This window comes from Rhinoraja longicauda, chromosome 5 (assembly GCF_053455715.1).
Source record: "Rhinoraja longicauda isolate Sanriku21f chromosome 5, sRhiLon1.1, whole genome shotgun sequence".
Classification (NCBI taxonomy): domain Eukaryota; kingdom Metazoa; phylum Chordata; class Chondrichthyes; order Rajiformes; family Arhynchobatidae; genus Rhinoraja; species Rhinoraja longicauda.
Window position 1 is genome coordinate 22255614 of NC_135957.1, and position 20853 is coordinate 22276466.

At 41.6% G+C, this 20853-nt stretch overlaps 1 protein-coding gene across 1 annotated transcript in view; it reads right to left on the reverse strand.

Moving 5' to 3' along the window:
• Positions 1-632: 632 nt before the first annotated feature.
• ppil4 (peptidylprolyl isomerase (cyclophilin)-like 4) overlaps positions 633-20853 on the reverse strand; it is a 30134-nt gene continuing 9913 nt past the window's right edge. The window contains exons 5-13 of the mRNA XM_078399061.1: positions 20353-20495; positions 18754-18850; positions 17120-17236; positions 14648-14772; positions 12771-12837; positions 10859-10970; positions 9156-9252; positions 7188-7320; positions 633-2554 (exon numbers count right to left, since the gene is read on the reverse strand). Of these exons, the coding sequence (XP_078255187.1) occupies positions 2324-2554; positions 7188-7320; positions 9156-9252; positions 10859-10970; positions 12771-12837; positions 14648-14772; positions 17120-17236; positions 18754-18850; positions 20353-20495 (1122 nt within the window). The 3' untranslated portion in view covers positions 633-2323. The remainder of the gene's footprint in view (positions 2555-7187; positions 7321-9155; positions 9253-10858; positions 10971-12770; positions 12838-14647; positions 14773-17119; positions 17237-18753; positions 18851-20352; positions 20496-20853) is intronic.

Sequence of the window (20853 nt, forward strand, 5' to 3'; positions counted from 1 at the left end):
AGTACTGAGTTCAGTACTGGACTCCTTAAGGAAGGATGTAGTGCATTGGAAGCATTTTAGAAAAGCTTTCCTTGACTAATACTCAATGTCTGATTGTCTTATGAGAATTAATTCAACAAGCTAGGTGTGTATCCCCTGTATTTAAGAGTAAGGATGATTTGATTTAAACAAACATTGAGGGTTCTCACAGGGTAATTAGATGTGAGTGAGATTTGTTAAGTGGGGAAAATTGCAAACTAGTGGTTACTTTAAAAAATGGTTTCCCATTTAAGACAAAAGGTGGACAGGAATGCATCAAAGCAGCCATTATCGTATTAAATGGTAGTTCCAGCTTAAAGATGCAGTCTTTTATTCCTAATCCCAGTGCTGGAATGGATTCTGAAGTTCTCGTATTAAGGTTGGAGTGATTTTACACTTGTCAACGTTTACAAATCTTGTCCTTTGTGAAGAACTCAATTCCTGTTATTTATTAAGCAGTAGAGTTGCTGCCTTAGTGTGCCAGAGTCCCAGGTTTAATCCTGACCACAGGTGTTGTTTGTATAGAGTTTGTACATTAAAGTCTAAAAACATGTACTAGCTACATGTGGAAATGATACATTGCAAGAGAAAAAAAACTCAAGAATCCAAGGATTGCAAATATCAAATCCCTGTTGTTATTCAAAACCAAAGCATTACAATGCAAATAACATAGCACAATTAAATCTAAATGATTTATGGTGCTTAGAATAAGTTTTATCAAGTAAAATTTAACAGGCAGCAGCAACTTACAAAACCTGGTCACATTTTAAATAAGTGTTTTGGATGAGAATTGGGCTTACAAACAACTATCCATAACAAAAATAGAACGCAAAAGAGGCAAATTTGAAAATATCCAGAGGTTAAGATTTTAAATGGTTGCAAATATGATTCCCCAATGGCTTAGTGTAAAGCTAGAAAAAAAATAAAATGTTTTTGCAAAATGATTTTTATAAAATTAGTTTGATCAACTGGTCTATCAGACAAAACGGATGATGCAAGTAGATTGCTGATATCGTTTATCCATGCAAACAACTTCATTGACTTGTGCCAAGATCCAAATTCTACTGCAAAACACGTAGAATTGTCTGATTAGGGGAAAGTATAAAGTGGATACCCTTTTGCTCTCAAGAGAAACTTGGTTCAATTACTTGGGACATCTCCATGTATTTTAGTTGTATTTACAGATGATAGACTGGAAATGGCAGAGTTTGGAGAAGGCATTTGAAATTGTAACTTAAGTACAAACAATAATTTTTCATCCGAACTGACATGCACATTGAATTATGGGGGTAGGTTAGTGTGATGTAATTGAGGGGATTAAAATAATTGAGAAAATGATAGCAAGAAACTATTTTCTCTTTTGTCTTTAAACATGAAAGCATCTTTGAATAAGAATAAACTCCACTGGTCCATAAACCACAGAATTATTGCCAAATAGCCTATTGTGTTTGTGTCACTTTGCGAATGAATGCTTGGCCCTCCCTTTATGGTCCCAAGCATACTGGTCCTATTTTAAAAGTTAAATGGCCTTGTACTTATTATGGTAAAATATTTAGTGCAGGAAAACTATTACATTGTTTTCACAATTGAGGAAGACAAAGTACTTTTTGTTTGTGAGGAATAGCCATTCAGCCCCTCAAATCCATTTCTGATTTTTCACCCTTAATCTAATAGACTCTTGTTAAATCCCAGAGAGATTACCAAGGATGCAAAAGTACTTGGATGTTGAGGAAAGGGATGCTGCTATAGCAACAGTAGTTTACAAGTGCTCAAATTTGCTAGCATTGAAAGACTTCTGTACTGTTGTACAGAGTAGCAATTATAAAACCCAACGCCAAGTATGCCAAATATGAATATTTTGGAAATACAGTACCCAGTAAATAACCCTGCATATACTGCACAATTTGAAATAGATAATTTTGCATAATGGCATAAAATCACTTTACACTGAGTTTTCTTTTGGTTGTGCCTTTGGAAACAAGTTTTTCCATTTTCGCTTTCCAGGAAACAAGATTGAAATTATTTCAAGAGTGTTTTTGCAATTTCAATTGTGATCCATTTAATCTATTCCAGAAAGCTGTACATCTGCTTTACATTTCAAAATGATCTGATGTTAAATATATTGTTAACGATTGATCCATTTAGCCAATGCGGTAGCTGATGTGCTCTAAACACCGTACAAAATTATTAAAAATGTGAACGCCATTCCTGCATGTTTTATTAACATTTTAAGAAATAAAATTGAATTTGACCACAATGTACCAGAAGCAGCTATCCTTTTGCATTCCCCTCTCTCCAGCCATACTCATGCCATATTCTTAGATCCTTTTGGACTTCTGCTCCTCTCTTCTGTTTCTTCACGATATTTGGACTTCTTCTTACTCTTGCTGTGTTTGTGGTAGTCTCTCTCTTGGGACCCACTTCTGCTTCGGCTCCTATAATGATCACGCTTCTTTTGATCCCTCTTTTTTTCCCTGCCGTATTCATCAATGACATCTGTGCTTTTGTGTTGTTGGAGCTCGCTCTCAGTAGCTGCCTGTCAAGATAGATAAAAGCATTTTTCCAAAGATCCTATGGTAACTGTCCTGTCACTGCTATAAGGGAATATCAATCAAAATAAACTCACTGAACAAAGAACAAATCTTAAGAAAGGACGGAGAGAGAAAACGGGAAATTATAGACGAGTTAGTCCGACATCCTTGGTGGGGAAGATGCTGGAGTCAATTATAAAAGACGAGATTACGGAGCATTTGGCTAGCAGTAACAGGATCGTTCCGAGTCAGCATGGATTTACGAAGGGGAAATCGTGCTTGACTAATCTTCTGGAATTTTTTAAGGATGTAACTAGGAAAATTGACAGGGGAGAGCCAGTAGATGTGGTGTACCTCGACTTTCAGAAAGCCTTCGACGAGGTCCCACATATGAGATTAGTGGGCAAAATTAGAGCACATGGTATTGGGGGTAGGGTACTGACATGGATAGAAAATTGGTTGGCAGACAGAAAGCAAAGAGTGGGGATAAATGGGTCCCTTTCAGAATGGCAGGCAGTGACCAGTGGGGTACCGTAAGGCTCGGTGCTGGGACCGCAGCTATTTACAATATACATTAATGACTTGGATGAAGGGATTAAAAGTACCATTAGCAAATTTGCAGACGACACAAAGCTGGGTGGCAGTGTGAACTGTGAGGAAGATGCTATGAGGTTGCAGGGTGACTTGCACAGGTTGTGTGAGTGGGCGGATGCATGGCAGATGCAGTTTAATGTGGATAAGTGTGTGGTTATCCACTTTGGTGGTAAGAATAGGAAGGCAGAGTATTATCTGAATGGTGTCAAGTTAGGAACAGGGGACGTACAACGAGATCTGGGTGTCCTAGTGCATCAGTCACTGAAAGGAAGCATGCAGGTACAGCAGGCAGTGAAGAATGCCAATGGAATGTTGGCCTTCATAACAAGAGGAGTTGAGTATAGGAGCAAAGAGGTCCTTCTGCAGTTGTACAGGGCCCTAGTGAGACCGCACCTGGAGTACTGTGTGCAGTTTTGGTCTCCAAATGTGAGGAAGGATATTCTTGCTATTGAGGGCATGCAGCGTAGGTTTACTAGGTTAATTCCCGGAACGGCGGGACTGTCATTTGTTGAAAGACTGGAGCGACTAGGCTTGTATACACTGGAATTTAGAAGGATGAGAGGGGATCTTATCGAAACATGTAAGATTATTAAGGGGTTGGACACATTAGAGGCAGGAAACATGTTCCCAATGTTGGGGAGTCCAGAACCAGGGACCACAGTTTAAGAATAAGGGGTAGGCCATTTAGAACAATGATGAAAAACTTTTTCAGTCAGAGAGTTGTGAATCTGTGGAATTCTCTGCATCAGAGGGCAGTGGCGGCCAATTCTCTGAATGCATTCAAGAGTGAGCGAGATAGAGCTCTTAAGGATAGCGGAGCCATGGGGTATGGGAAGAAGGCAGGAACGGGGTACTGATTGAGAATGATCAGCCATGATCACCTTGAATGGTGGTGCTGGCTCGAAGGGAAGAATGGCCTACTGCACCTATTGTCTATTTATTTAAAAACAACATTTTATGTAATGCAACCCTCTTCTAATATCCAATGAATCTCATCCCCAAATAACTTGCAGTAAATTTTATTCCTTCATCAAATCCATACAAACTACTGTGACCACAGATTTTAAAATTTCCCAAAGCTGTACCCCTCTATCTAATTAGCACACCATCAGATGATACTAAGCTGGGGGGTAGTGTGAATTGTGAGGAAGATGCAATAAGGCTGCAGGGTGACTTGGACAGGTTGTGTGAGTAGGCATCGGATACATGGCAGATGCAGTTTAATGTAGATAAGTGTGAGGTTATTCACTTTGGAAGTAAGAATAGAAAGGCAATTATCTGAATGGTGTCAAGTTAGGAAGAGGGGATGTTCAACGAGATCTGGGTGTCCTAGTGCATCAGTCACTGAAAGGAAGCATGCAGGTACAGCAGGCAGTGAAGAAAGCCAATGGAATGTTGGCCTTCGTAACAAGAGGAGTTGAGTATAGGAGCGAAGAGGTCCTTCTACAGTTGTACCGGGCCCTGGTGAGACCGCACCTGGAGTACTGTGTGCAGTTTTGGTCTCCAAATTTGAGGAAGGATATTCTTGCTATTGAGGGCGTGCAGCGTAGGTTCACTAGGTTGATTCCCGGAATGGCGGGACTGTCATATGTTGAAAGGCTGGAGCAATTAGGCTTGTATACACTGGAATTTAGAAGGATGAGGGGGGATCTTATTGAAACATATAAGATAATTAGGGGATTGGACACATTAGAGGCAGGAAACATGTTCCCAATGTTGGGGGAGTCCAGAACAAGGGGCCACAGTTTAAGAATAAGGGGTAGGCCATTTAGAACGGAGATGAGGAAGAACTTTTTCAGTCAGAGAGTGGTGAAGGTGTGGAATTCTCTGCCTCAGAAGGCAGTGGAGGCCAGTTCGTTGGATGCTTTCAAGAGAGAGCTGGATAGAGCTCTTAAGGATAGCGGAGTGAGGGGGTATGGGGAGAAGGCAGGAACGGGGTACTGATTGAGAGTGATCAGCCATGATCGCATTGAATGGCGGTGCTGGCTCGAAGGGCTGAATGGCCTACTCCTGCACCTATTGTCTATTGTCTATCCACATTTCCATTTTTTCTGCTGAAAATGTATACCCTGCGAAATGCCTTTAGCATTTGCAATCCTTTGTTTTAGCTGTCACCATTCACGATCAGTATTGTGTTCTAAGATTCTTATTTATTCTGCTTGTTTCTAACATTGCTCTGCTCTGAATAATAGCATCAACAATGTTCACACACAATTTTCACACTGGTTTTCAAGAAACTTCATTTTAACATTTCCTTCACTTTTCTACTATGTGGCCTAATGTTTGTTGCAACTGTGCTTTTAGGTTTTAAACTGTTTTAGTTATACAGTACAGAAACAGTTCCTTTGATCTACCATATCCATGCTATTCATCACATGTCTACACACTAAACAGTTGTGAGCACATCTGCTTCCACCACCTACACGAGAAGTTGAGTTCCAAACTATCCTCTAAGTTACGAAGTTCTTCCTCGGATCCTCTTACCAGTTATCCTACACTTCAGCTCTAAAAGGTTGCCTACCAACTACCCTATATATATATATATATATATATATGCCCTTCATAATTTTGTATACCACCATTAGTCTCCCTCCCCACGCCCACTCAGGCTCTTCCACTCCAAGAGAAAAAAAAATCCGCTCTTCATAGAAACAAAAGATTGCAGATACTGGGGAATTTGGAGCAAAAAACTGTTGGACCAAATCAGTGGGTCAGGCAGCATCTGTGGTGGGAAATGGAAATCAACATACAAGAAAAGTAAGGGGATTTTGGCAGGAAATGGCATCTGGTAGGTAGATCCAGGTTTACAGGGGTGAAATGGTGGATGGGGTCAGTCAGGAAGAGATTGAAGATAACAGAGACTGGGATGTTGTTGGAGGTAACCAGGCCCTGCAGATGATGGAATCTGATGGGAAAGAAAGGTGGAGTAAAAGAATCAAGGGAGGTAGGATGGGCAGATGAGAGCATGGAGGGGGAGGGGGGGGGGGAGGGTACCCAATTGGAGGTGTCTGTGGGTGGTGGATAGGGGAAGATGCTGGGTGAGAGGGATCAGGATGTTGTGGGAAAGGAGGATGAGTGGGAGGATTTGGGTGGCTTGAGGGACGGGAAAGAGTAGAGATTTTAGAGAGATGTAGGGAGATTTTAGAGAAATGTATATTCATGCAGTTGGGTTATGGACTACCAAGGCGGAATATGAAGTGCTGTTCCTCGTGTTTGAGTTTTGCCTCACTGTGGCAATGTGGAAAGCAGAGGACAGGTCGGTGTGTGGATGGGGCAGGGATAGCCACCATTCTATCCCCAATCCACCTATTGTATGCCAGTTCTTGCCAACCCAAAGTCTTCCTTTGGTAAGCCAATTCTGAATCCTTACGACCAAATATTGTTACTCCTGTGCATTTTAGTCTTCTAGCCTACCATGGGGGACTTCATCAAATGTCTTACTAAAATCCATGTCGACAACTAATTTAAAACTACAAGAATGATCCTTGAAGACAGTGAAAGAAATTATAGGTTATAATCGCAAACAATTAGGGAGTTCAATTCTCTAGACAATAAAAGGACGAGGGAAAATCTATAAGTTGGATTTAGCCTTAAGAGGTTTGATAGGATGGGGAAGATATGGTGTAAAAATTAAAACTACACATCATGAATACACTAATCCAGCAAAAACGCACAAGGACCATCTTCCCCGGATCGGGGCAAGATTACGGAATTTGCTAACCACATGATTTAGTTGAGACAACTAGCCTGAATCCATTAGGAGTGCTAAACCAATACTTGAGGGAGAAGGGAACAGATGGAGATGATGTCAGATAGAAGATTTATGTGGAGCATAAATACCTGCCTAGAACACCTGGCTTCAATATCATGAAGCTATATGGTACACTTTTTGTATTATAGTAGGTGTTCACATATGAAGCTCCATACCAGTGGCACACATTCATAAGTACCAAGACACTCAACATAATGCGCAATATCATGTACAATACGTGTACAAAAAGTCCTGACTGGGAACTTAAATATATACATCTTAAATTTTGCTACCTTGTATTTTGTTGCCTTCCGCTTGTCACCTTCTTCTGAATGTCGCCGATGCCGTTTATCCTTGTGGTGTTTCTTGCTATGTCTGTGACTTCTACTGGCCTCGCCCTCATCTAACAACAGCTCATATTTGGAGCTGGGGTTTTATGTTAAGGAACAATTGTTACAAGTGCGAATATACATTTCTAAGGAAGAATTTAGTGTTTGATTGAATTCAAGCACTTGTTGATGATGGGGAAAAATCTAGCCCATGCCCTCCAGATCTTTCCATCATGAATTTGCTTTGGTTTTATTCAAAAGTGCTAAATTAGTTTTGTCTGGTGATAATTTTAATAAAGGACCATAACATTCCTGGGATAGTACATCAAACTTTATGATACATCTGATCTTTATTAAACTCCACTTTCTATTTTTCCACATTTTATATTTGCAATATTAATCGATCCCAGGACTGTTTTACCATTATTTGGTTATAACGAATGCTAAAACATCCCAAAGATCTGCTCCCCAATATTGAGATCACTGGCCACACCCCACCTAATTCTTACTTCCTGTAACTGTTTGGTTTAAGAAATCTGTGGCAAGATTGAAGTCTAGGAAATCGCTTAAAACTATGATTTTTTTTTAACATGATTTCCTAACCGAGAAGAACTGTGCATTTTATAAACTATTTAATGTGGGGTTAAGAGACGTCCCATGTGTAATGATTCTTTGAGTATATGAGTAAATGGTATTCAATTTTTAATTATTTTTTATCACTTTTTTTAAATTTAGTATATTTAAAATATGAATACTATAGCTGATCAGGTAAACAGGGGGTGTGGGGTACACTTATCCTAATAGGTAGCCCAGTGGTCAGGCATTCAATTCAGCTTCTGTGCAAGGGGTAGGCTGGGAATCAGAGGTTGACTGAAACCAAAGGCCAAGTCAGGAATCAATTAAAATCAATGTACTGCAGATGGCAAGTCTGAATTTAAAAAAAACATTCTGTAAATACTGAGCAGGTCAGCAGTTTGCTGAAAGAGAAAAACAGAGTTAACATTTCAGGCTGATGGTTTTTCTGATGACAGGTTTTTGATCTGGAACATTAACTCTTACTCTCTCCAAAGAAGTGTCCGAATGAGTATTTTCAATATTCAGGATGGGCTGCTCCAAACAGGCACATGGAAGGATTTTATTCAGATTAGATTTTTTTTTAACGTAATAATCGATAAACAAGCCTATAATTGGAGAAAGCCAGTGTAACAGTAGGTGCAAAAACTGCACATGCATGCATCAAATACTCAAAAATAATATCTCAATTTATAATTTTCCCACATTTTTAATGACATTTATTTATTTTTAACAAAAAAATGGAAAAGACTGAAACATCATGTGCCAAACTTTCATTTAAGGTTTTTCAGCACTTAACTGGGTGGAAATTCAGGATTCCCCAGCTTGCCACCTCTTTGGCTGAAAAGCTGTCCAATTAACTCAGCTGCCCCACTGAAATCATCAGGCAGAAAGTGGATGTTGACAGAAGAGCCAGTTAGAGGCAATCTCCTTTTTAATTGACTCAAAAACAATTAAAAGTAACCGAGTATGTGAAAGTATTAAGCGTTTATATACTTTAAAAAATATATAATTTGAATGATTCTGAGTGTCAGACATTCCATCTTACTGATTTTCTGAGTCCCATTGGGTGTTAAAGTCATTCTGGCCACACATGTCCAGAAGGGCCCTGCACCCTGTAGTCTTACTGAACAGCTGGGAGTGGCAGATTGTGCCTTTGAACACGCTGGACAAAGCAACACGATCCAAAAGCAGACAACTAATGAACTTGGGGAAGGGCAATTTTCAGCAACAAAAAAGACCCAATATACAAAGGAAAGCCCAAATATTCATCAAGCTGATTAGGTTATTGTATCAAACAGTTTTTCAACAATAGTTGGTGGATCAATCTGACATAATGTTGAAACAGCCAAAAGATACTCTTGCTTAGGTTGTGCTTTATCCTTCAGGGAAATACTAGAAGATTTCCCAAGATCCTTCTCATACTCTTTAAAATCCTCCTTGGTATATTTTCCACCTATCATGTTAAAGGAATAAAAAAAAAACTTTAGCAAGAACATTTCCGATATATGTTTGTGAAGTTTGCTACGTATGATGTGGATGGGGGAGGGGGAAATTCTGCAGATTTTAAATCTCAAAGGCATCTGAAGGAGGCAACTATGGCAAACATTGCAGAACATTTAATAGGAAAAATGGGTAATAATAGTTGGGGAGTAAATGCTATTAGATTTTAATATCATTTGAATTTCCACACTTTAACAAGAGGCAAGTGTTTCATTATCATATGTGCCGGGTATGGAACAATTAAATTTTTACTTGTTGCAGCTTTACAGGCATACTAATGCAATAACACAACAAATAAACATAACACAGTAAATTATCAAATCGACTAGGCAACCAGCCCATAATAGTGCAAGGTGTTTAGGAAAGAACTGCAGATGCTGGTTTAAATCAAAGGTAGACACAAAATGCTGGAGTAGCTCAGTGGAACAAGCAGCATCTCTGGAGAGAAGAAATAGGTGATGTTTCGGTCAAGTCTCTTCTTCAGGCTGAAAAACCCATACAAAGTCCACAGAAATTTGGTTCTGAGGCAGGGTAGTAGTTAAGAGTTGTGCTGGGTGGTTCAACAGCCTGATTCCAGGTTGATAGGAAGAAGCTGTTCATGAACCTGCAGGTAACGGTTCTCGGGTTCCAGTGTAGTCAGGGTGGTGTGGCTTTTGATGGTACGAGCTGCCTTCTTGAGGCAGCGCTTTCTGTAGATTCCTTCGATGATGGTCAATACCCATGATGCACCTGCGCTTGCGCTGCCCTAGCAGCTGCAGCTTACCTGCAGTCTGTCTGTCTTTGTGTTTTTATGTTGTTTTTTTGTCTTGATTGTAGTGTAAATGTGATGTCGTTTTTTGGGGTTGTGTACTATGGGGGGGGGAACGGGAACTGTAAATGTAAAATTGTCTCTTCCGAACGGAGATGCGACCTTTTGTTTCTGGGCCGTGTCTCCATTCCCGCTGCGGCCTACCATCGGCCATGCACCTGGAGCTGGCGGCCTCCACCTGCGACTCACCAGTGGAGGCTCCGACCGCAGGGATGTCGGAAGCTCGCAGCCCCTGCCCGGGGAGGGGGCCTACATCAGGAGCTCCGGCAGCGGCAGCGACTTCGCCCGCCCCGAGTCGCGGGGCTTGGGTCGGCCCGCTGCGGACCTTTCACCGTCCGGCGCGGCCTGGAACGTGGCAACTTCAACAGCCTGACCGCGGGAGAAGACGGCAGGGGAAAGAAAAGACATTCTGGCCTTCCATCACAGTGAGGAGGTGACTGGAGGAGACTCACTGTGATGGATGTTTCTATTTGTTTGATTGTGTGTGTTAGTGCTTATTTTTATTGCTCCTATTGTTGGACCGTGGGTAATCTTTAATTTCATTGCACATTTATGTGTATGTGACAAATAAACTTGACTTGGATGTCCATACCTCCTACATTCTTGAGGATTTGAGTTGCAGCACCAGTTAAGATGATAAACGGAGAGCTAGATATTTTGATGGCCTGGTATCTTAAGTGTGTTTTTGAAGCATACAAACATAAAAATGTACTTTTAGGTGCTCCTGAACGTGTAGAACTAATGAACTTACCTTTCCCCTTCCACTGCACCTTTGCAACAGATTGGCTGAAGTCCACATGGATCCTCCTGTCATCGATCAGCACATTGTCCATTTTAAAGTATGCTTTCTCGCAATCTTCTTGCTGTACAAGTCCAGAGAATGGTACAAGATGAATAGTACAGAGGTAGTAAAAATACAGAGAAAATGGGCTGAAGGGCCCGTTTCCACATTGCATCTCTAAACTAAACTAATCTTTGCCATTGATTCCCCTCATGGACGATCTGCTACATGGGAATTTCTCATGCGAGCTTCAGTTTTACTAAATAAATTGGTTCATGCGGGTGGGGGGAGGGGGTCGGGGAGAGTGGCGGTGGGGGGGAGGGGGAGGAGGAAAGAAATAATGGGGTGGGGGGAAGAGGGACAAGAGAGAGTGGGGGTGGGGAGAGTGGGGGGGGGAGACGGTGGGGGTGGGGGGGATGGTGGGGGTGGACGGGATGGTGGGGGGTGGACGGGATGGTGGGGGTGGGGGACGACGGTGGGGGTGGGGGACGACGGTGGGGGTGGGGGACGACGGTGGGGGTGGGGGACGACGGTGGGGGTGGGGGGGGCGGTGGGGGTGGGGGGGGACGGTGGGGGTGGGGGGGGACGGTGGGGGTGGGGGGGGACGGTGGGGGTGGGGGGGGACGGTGGGGGTGGGACAGTGGGGGTGGGGGGGGACAGTGGGGGTGGGGGGGACAGTGGGGGTGGGGGGGACAGTGGGGGTGGGGGGGACAGTGGGGGTGGGGGGGACAGTGGGGGTGGGGGGGACAGTGGGGGTGGGGGGGACAGTGGGGGTGGGGGGGACAGTGGGGGTGGGGGGGACAGTGGGGGTGGGGGGGACAGTGGGGGTGGGGGGGGAAGGGGACAGTGGGGGTGGGGGGGGAAGGGGACAGTGGGGGGCAGCAGAGAGTAGGGGTGGGGCTGGGGGGTACAGTGGGGGTGGGGGGGACAGTGGGGGTGGGGGGGACAGTGGGGGTGGGGGGGACAGTGGGGGTGGGGGGGGACAGTGGGGGTGGGGGGGGACAGTGGGGGTGGGGGGGACAGTGGGGGTGGGGGGGACAGTGGGGGTGGGGGAGGAAGGGGACAGTGGGGGGCAGCAGAGAGTGGGGGTGGGGGGGTGGGGAGGAGGGGAGAGTGGGGGTGGGGAGGAGGGGAGAGTGGGGGTGGGGAGGTGGGGGTGGGGGGGGACAGTGGGGGTGGGGGGGACAGTGGGGGTGGGGGGGACAGTGGGGGTGGGACAGTGGGGGTGGGGGGGACAGTGGGGGTGGGGGGGACAGTGGGGGTGGGGGGGGAAGGGGACAGTGGGGGGCAGCAGAGAGTGGGGGTGGGGGGGTGGGGAGGAGGGGAGAGTGGGGGTGGGGAGGAGGGGAGGGACAAGTGGGGGTAGGCTAGGGGGGATGGAGTGGGTCAGTGGGGGGGAGGAGGGGGGGATAAGGGGGATTGAGTGGGGGGGTTGAGAGTGCTACACCAATAAAGGAGAGGCTTTGAGTCCAGGGCTCACTTGGTGACGACACCCTCTCCCCTTCCCTGTTCCCCCTCTACGAGGAATGGGCTCAACGGGTCCACTTGGTCTAGTATATATATTTATATTACTAAAACTCTGTGTTTGTTTGTATATGTCAACCTTATTTGGTTTGCACAGCCAAAACGGTACACCCTAGCGCCACAATTTCTGCCCCACGTTACACACCATTATCCTGCCCATAATGTCCAACAACTCTCATTGAAATTGAGTACATGTACCTGGCCAAATATCTTTTTCTATTCTATTGAAGTAGCAACAATTGATGACTTATCTTTAGCAGAATTTGATCAAAGACAAACTGAAAAAAATCGTGCAATAGTTTAATATACATAAAATAATAAAATATAAGCTGGAAGATATAATGCATATCAGGCTTACCTTCTCAAACTCAATGAAGGCATAGCAGAGAGATTCTCCAGTTTTCCAATCTCGAATGATCTCACAGCTGAAGAAGATATTACTATAATTCACTTGAGGCAAATTGTGTTCAAATTCATCATCTCCCAATCCTCATTCACTCCTTCCTGCTGCCATGCTTTGACAAGGGTGGATGACAACAGATCAAACGTCCCCTCACACTTATCCCATTTTCTTTTTCCAGTTTTGTTTTTTCCCCACAAAGTGGCTTAATTGCTTCAGCAAGACAAGAACTTCAGTTGCGATAAAATGATGGAGGGGCTTTATGGAGACTGATAGCAAAACATTTGTCAAAGAAACAAGCTCCAACCAACTGCAGAAGGGAACTCGTTATTCAACAGCACTAACATTGTTTAGGGTTATATAATATAAGAAAATAACTGCAGATACTGGTACAAATCGATTTATTCACAAAATGCTGGAGTAACTCAGCAGGTCAGGCAGCATCTCGGGAGAGAAGGAATGGGTGACATTTCGGGTCGAGATCCTTCTTCAGACTGAAGACTAAAAATAATTGTTTAGGGTTGTCTGATTAGATTCTCATTCATCAGAAAAGTAATTACTTAGCACTTCGTGGTTAAGAATATTATTTGCTACTTAGATGAGCATGCCTGGATATTCTGGCAAGCATGGCATTTTCATTTCCCAAATTGAACATTTTTCATTCATCAGCGAGCTTCTCATTCTGACCTTGCAATAGAAGAAAGATCATTGATAAAGCAATTGAAGATGGTTAAGCTTAGGTCATTTCCCTGAGGAATTCCTCCAACAATCCCGACTCCAACATAATAACATAATAGTGACCCGAAACGTCACCCATTCCTTCTCTCCCGAGATGCTGCCTGACCTGCTGAGTTACTCCAGCATTTTGTGAATAAATCGATTTGTACCAGCATCTGCAGTTATTTTCTTATAATAAAAAATCAATTGTGTTAACTCATTAAAACCATTTTAGTAGTACTCCTAAAACCCATAACCACTACCATCCAAATGGACGAGGGCAGCAGCTACAAGGGAACAGCAGAGGTGAAAACAAATGCTGCAAACAGCAGGTTTCCCTCCATCGCACAAATTGCAGTTCCTTCACCATTGGCCATCTAAATCCTAGAACTCCCTACTCAACATCATTAAACAATAGGAATTAAAGACGAACAAAAAAAATGAGATTGTTTTTTTAAATAGTGTGCGCATTATGGCATCCATTTCTTTAGAACTGCCAACTCAGTCAGGGGTTACTTTACAGAACTAGCTCAGGAAGTAGTGAGATTACACACACAAAGTATATCTGTGCCTTTTTCTCTCACAATCTTTCCACAAAATGAAGTTCAACACAGAGGACTGACATTCATCACAATTGTCAGCAATCACAGTAGTCTTCATTGCATATCTTTGAGATAATTTCATGGGGTCCAAAGTCAATCAAAAATAACTCTCAATCAACATTGCAACCTTGTTCAATTGTGTTGCAGCTCTGAGAAGATGTCCAAGTTATCTGTAAGTTTGTTGTCAAGAGTGATTTCTCAACCAATACAATATCAACCTCACACAGAGGCCAATATTCCCACTACTCTGCAGAAGTTAACAAGAACTTTGCAGGACTGTGTACATGGGTATTTATAATGTCCTAGAATTACAATAATTAGTCAGTGGACTTTACGGTTTTAATTCTTGTTATTGTTTTTAATAACTGAATGGCTTGCATGGTCACTTCAGAAGAATATTAAATTTAATGTGAGATAATCAATACGAACAGTTGATTGAAGCACAAAGAATTGTATATCAAGAACTTCACACACAGAAAGCATTCGGTAGTTTACAAAAATAACTGCAGAAAGTACCTTCTGATTGATCCAAATCTTGAAAAAATGATTTCCAAGTCTTCATCTGTAGTAACTGGATTAAGTTTACAAACAAAAAGCACGTTTTCAGGGGGCTTTATCTCTGCATCTGGCAAATCTCCAACCTATAAACATTAAGATTGCGGTCTTGTAAGCAGTAATTCTGCAAAAAAACAAGTCAATGAGATCTCAATGTACAGTTAAATTTAAATTATAGTAGTATGTGATTAAATCTGAACGATACTTCATCCAAAGCTCTCAAAGTGGTTAATGTTAAGTTACTTTATTTCCCATACCAAAATTATATAATACTAGACCAAGTGGACCCGTTGGGCCCAAATCTCTCCTGCATTGGTGCAGCACCCTCTCCTTCCTCCCTCCCCTCTCCCCCACTCCATCCCCCTTATCCTCCCTCCCTCCCCCTCCCCCTCCCTCCCTAGGAGATGATTTAAACTTTAAAATGTGAATAACTTTAAAAATATAACACCGATTTTAATGAAACCTATTCCTTTAGCACCAAAGGGACGACGGTTAGTAAGGTGGGCCTAAAATTGTCACGCTGTCATGTACAGTTTTGGATGTAGTTCAGGAACAAAACAAACGAGAATTTTAGTATATAGATTGTACTTTTCATATTTTTTAGTTTCCATCTTTTCTATAAATGCTTCTTAGAATCATTTTTTAAAACCAAGATTTTCTTGTGCCTTTAGTCATTTTTCTTTTAACAGTATGCACAATCCCCTAGTATATCTACAAATTATCTTAGTCTAAGACGGTAGCGCAGCGGTAGAGTTGCTGCTTTACAGCGAATGCAGCGCCGGAGACACAGGTTCGATCCTGACTACGGGTGCTGCACTGTAAGGAGTTTGTACGTTCTCCCCGTGACCTGCGTGGGTTTTCTCCGAGATCTTCGGTTTCCTCCCACACTCCAAAGACGTACAGGTATGTAGGTTAATTGGCTGGGTAAATGTAAAAATTGTCCCTAGTGGGTGTAGGATAGTGTTAATGTACGGGGATCACTGGGCGGCACGGACTTGGAGGGCCGAAAAGGCCTGTTTCCGGCTGTAGATATATGATATGATATGATATGTTAAAAGTTGCTATTGGGTCCATGGAGTGCTAATGCAGGTATTTCAAATAAACACAGCTGTCTAAACAGGGCTTAACTAGAATGCCATACAACCACAATGTCTGACCCTTTGAATCCCAACACAAGGTAAACGGCAACACCGCTTCAGATATTTCAATATTTGTTTTATATATACTGTATTTTTTAAATATATTCTTATGTGCAGGAGCCCACAACAGGAACACTTTATGCAATAGATGAGGATAGAGCTGGTTCATGTGAACCTGTCTCACCCGAGAGGACTGTTAGTGGATTCACATGGAAGGGAAATGGAAGGGAGATTGGTTTGTGTGATGGTGTGAGCTGTGTCCACAATTGACTGCAATTTCTTGCGATCTTGGATGGAGCAGTTCCCAAACCATGCTGTATATAATGCTTTCTACAGCACATCTATAGACGTTGGAGAGTAGCATGTTGTGGGCATGCTGAACTTCCTAAGCCTTCTAAGGACGTAGAGGCATTGGTGTGCTTTCTTGGCCTTTGCTTTGATATGGCTGGTCCTAGGAGCTTTCACAAATGTCTACTTCGGCAGTAAAAGGAACTACAGATGCTGGCTTATACATGCATAGACATAAAATAATTTCCCCTACAACCACAGAAGATGTAACACCTGCCCTTCTACCTCCCCCTCACCTCCATCCAGGAACCCCAGAAGTCCTTCCAGATGAGTCACCTCCTCTAACCTCCTCCTTCATGTGGGCTCCTACATCGGTGAGACCAGGCATAGACTCGGTGACCATTTCACTGAGCACTTGTGCTTGATCAGCCAAGGGCAACTGGATCTCTGTTTCTAAGCACTTTAACTCTTCCCATTCCCATAGTGACCACTCTGTCCTGGGCCTCTTCCATTGCTAGAGTGAACCCAAACTGGAGGAACAGCACCTTATATTTTGTTTGGCTAGCTTACAACCCAGCAGTATTCCCCCCTTCACCACTAAAAGTCAGTTAACTAGTTCCACAGTTCACGACAATGTATCCCCCTCAGGCTCAACTGTCTCTAGCCAACAGTCAGCCTTTCATGGAACCTCCTTGCCCGAGGTCATCTATTGCTGTCCCAGATTTATCCTTTCTTTTTCTTCACGTCCAGTTTTTCCCCCCACTCTCACTACTACAATCAGTCTCAAGAAGGGTCCCGACCCGAATCATTACCTATCCATTTTCACCAGAGATGCTGCCCGAGCCACACCAGCATTTTGTGTCCATCCACTGTACTCCAGCTGTTTCACAAGCTTACTATGAATGATACTGGGATGAATAAATAATTTATCTTTGTATTGAAAATTAGTAAACAAAGAATAGCACTTCCAAAGCCCTGAAGAGCTTGCTACCTTTGCTTTTCTTACCATTTCCAGCAGAATGGCCCGTGTACTTGCGTCCTTCTCTGCTGCCACTTCTTCAATTTCCTGTGTTGATTTTCCTTTGGAATCATCTATTTCTTCATCAGCTCCTATTCTGCCACTCTAAATGAAAATATGAATGGTGATAGGATCAAGGTTTATATTTATACAAATGCTGTCTTCATGCACAATACATGCTGCGTTTACCAAGTACAATAGGGATTTACCGTTAATGCCGTCACTCACTTCATTTTCAAAGAATGTTTGTTTCACTGCCTCACTATCATTACACCACATTATTAAATGCAATCTAATCTGAACACATTCAGTAACTTGTTTTAATTTAGTAGCATTGATTGGCACTTTGATCATTTTGCTCAATGATGTCCAACATGACAGATTAAAATTTTGCTGATCAATAGTTAATCCTAATCATTCACATTGCTCATTGTTATTTCTGGCACTCTGTACTTTTTATTCATTTGCCTGCATTAAATTTCATCAGCCAGTTAATTGCCTATTTAAACATTTTCTTTTGCAAATCTGTCTATTTCTTATAACTCAATTGTTTGGGTAGTTAGAATAATTTGAAACATGAAATATTAAGTGCAGTATGTGTAGCCTGCCAGGAGAGAATAATTTGAAGCATGAAATATTAAGTGTGGTATGTAGCCTGCCGGGAGAGAGGCGACTTTGGACTCAATGTTTCAGCAATTTTTCACAGTAATTGGGGTGTGAGGGAAGTATAGTCCACATCTTGTATATTATAACTAATTAAGTCTGTTACAATTAAATCAGCAATTATGTTATTGTTGTAACGTGTGACCAAGAGACCAAATAGAATACCAATATGTCACAATTTGGTAAAGAAACAGGATTGACCATATTCAAATAACTTAATCTTAATTCAGTCACATTTGAAGCAACTCCGAGGTATTTCTAGAAATTTCTAAAAGGTCAAAATTTAAAGTTACTGCAAAATACTAGACAGCTGGTGAACACTCCTACGCTTTAATAATGCTTCTGGACCTTGGCAAACTTACAATGAGCCAGGCCATTATAGTCCTGGCCCACTATCCAGACTCATTACGTGTCTCCACCTGCCTGTTTTCTGAATACAGAGAAATGGATGAGCTGATCATCCACACCTAGAAAGGCAAATCTAAAACTGAGAGCACGTTTCTGATGACCTTTAACAGCTTGTTCATTCCCAAAAGTTTAGTTCTCAATGTTAAAAACCACCAGCAGTCAGTCAGCACTTTGGTAAATGAATTGTGATGGAAGCTATTCACTGCTGAATATTAGGATTTCAGCATAGATACAATCTATTCCTAAGATCTTGTTATTTTTGAGTTGGGATAAGACTTTCTTGATTTCTTGTCATCCAGGAGCGGAAGCAAAGCTCGATCAAATAGATTGCTGTGAGATGGTGTCAAATGGATCATGTTGAGTATAGAAGACATCAGTTCTTCAATTGAGGACATCAGATTATTATCTTTTAGGTGCATAAATGCAAAAGAAAATTACACAAGTTTCCTGCAGTCATAATCACTAAGTCTTAAAGGACAGTTGAAGACAGAGTAAATCAGGAACAAAAACTTTTCCAAAGGATGCAAAACCCTTTTAAAATAAATACTTACATCAAGCTGTTCTTTGGTAGGCTCTGGTGAGCGATCTGGAATTTGCAAACCTTGAGGGTCATCAAATGGATCTTCCAGTATTACTGTATGGGTTATCCTAATATAAAGGATAAAATGATTGATGTAATAAACTCCTAAAACCTTCCATTATCTGCATGGGAATTATCTATTGTTAAACAAGATTATTCATCACAAAACAATCATTGCTTTATATGATGGAAAGATGGAAAGTAATGAAATGAGACAATGTATATATTGGAAAACACAAGTTATGAACCAATGTTTTTATTTGGCAAAGACTAAATTTGAAGGAATGAGGTTACAGTAAACTGGACAGGACTCTAACAAGTATATACATAAATTAATAGCCGGAGTTTTTGAGGAAGTCATTTAATGTGAAGGAATGTGTTTGGCACGAGATAAAATAAAGATATTGGAGAGATTATTGGAGTTTAAACCAAATGACCTGTTCCTCGTGCTATAAATCCCACACAAGAATGCTACAGGACGGGTATGAGCCCTACGACTCAGCATGTCATTGCCGACCATTTTTGCCAGCTACATTCATTCCACTGAGTGCATTTAGTCTGCATCCTTGCCTATTTAAAAGCCAATCTAAATGTCTCAAACTTGTAGATAGCATCTGACTCCACCACATCTTCTGGCAGAAAGTTTCAAATATCAACTACTTTATGTAAACTTTCAGATATCAAGCATTCTTTTCTATCAAATCCCCCTCAAGACACCTTCCTCTCACTTTGAATCTATGCCCTCGTCTTTGGTACCACGCCATGATAAAAACATTCTGAATAACTGCTCTATGCCTCCTATAATTTTATCTACCTGTCAATTCATCCCTCAGTCTTCTTCACTCCAGGAAAAACAAGTCCAGCATATCCAATCTTTCCCCATAACTAAATATCTCCAGTCCAGGCAACAACAATCTGATAAAGCACAACCACATCCTTCCTATTGTGCGATGATCAGAACGGCACAAAACCCCCTGGTGCAGTCTAACAAATGTTTTGTCAAGTTGCAGCACAACACCCCAACATTTATATTCTGTGCCCTACCATGTGAATGACTGCATGCCAAATATCTTCATCACTTTATCTACCACTGTTGCCCTTTTCAGGGAACAATGGACTTGAAACCCTCCCTCTGTTCATAATTTCTTAGTACCCTACCATTTACTGCAAATGTCCTATCCCTATTTTGCTTCCCAAAGTGATCACCTCGCAATAGTCAGGATTAAATTCCATCTGCTCAACTTTCCAGCTGATCTATATTTTGCAATTTTCTGAATTTAAAAGCATGACAACAAGTAGCAGAGTTTGGGAAGTTAAAAACAAAAGGTTCTGAAAAATACAAGTAATTTGTTATCTAACAAAATAGTGATTTAAAGCAAATAAGTCACAGGTAAAATGAATTAAACTGACCTATTACATTTATATATTCTTGTAATTTCTTTTTTAATACCCAAAATCTGGAACATCATAAGATTTCAGTGGATTTTGTTGTCTAAGTTAAGACATCAACAAATGAAGTTTTGTCGTTGCCTTATTTCCAGTAATTTTTAATTTAATATGCAACACATACCTAATATCTTGATATGGACAGAAATCCTTGTCAACAAATGCTTCATTGATTTTCATTAGAACATCCATGCCTTCAGTCACCTCACCAAACACTGTATGTACACCATTGAGGTAATCCAAGTTTTCTCCCGCAGTAATCAAGAACTAAATAAACAGAAGAAAGCAGATAAAAGTACGTATAAATTAATGTGAAAAATGAAATGATAAAGGTGTAAATTTCATTCTCACGATGCATATTTAACTGGTTCTCAGAAAATATTAATAAACACAAACCAGGAGCAAGAGTCATTTGCCCCTTTACTCTTGCTCTGCCATTCATTATGATCATTGTTCATCTTCTATTTTTATGAAGAAAAATGCTGCTATCTCCATATCCCTGATATGGAGGGAACATATCCAACACAAAGATCTATCATATATTCCAAACAAATGCAATGGTTGAACCTTCAAGCCCTCCAGGTAGAGAATTCCAAAGATTCACCAATTCTGAGTAAGCAATAAT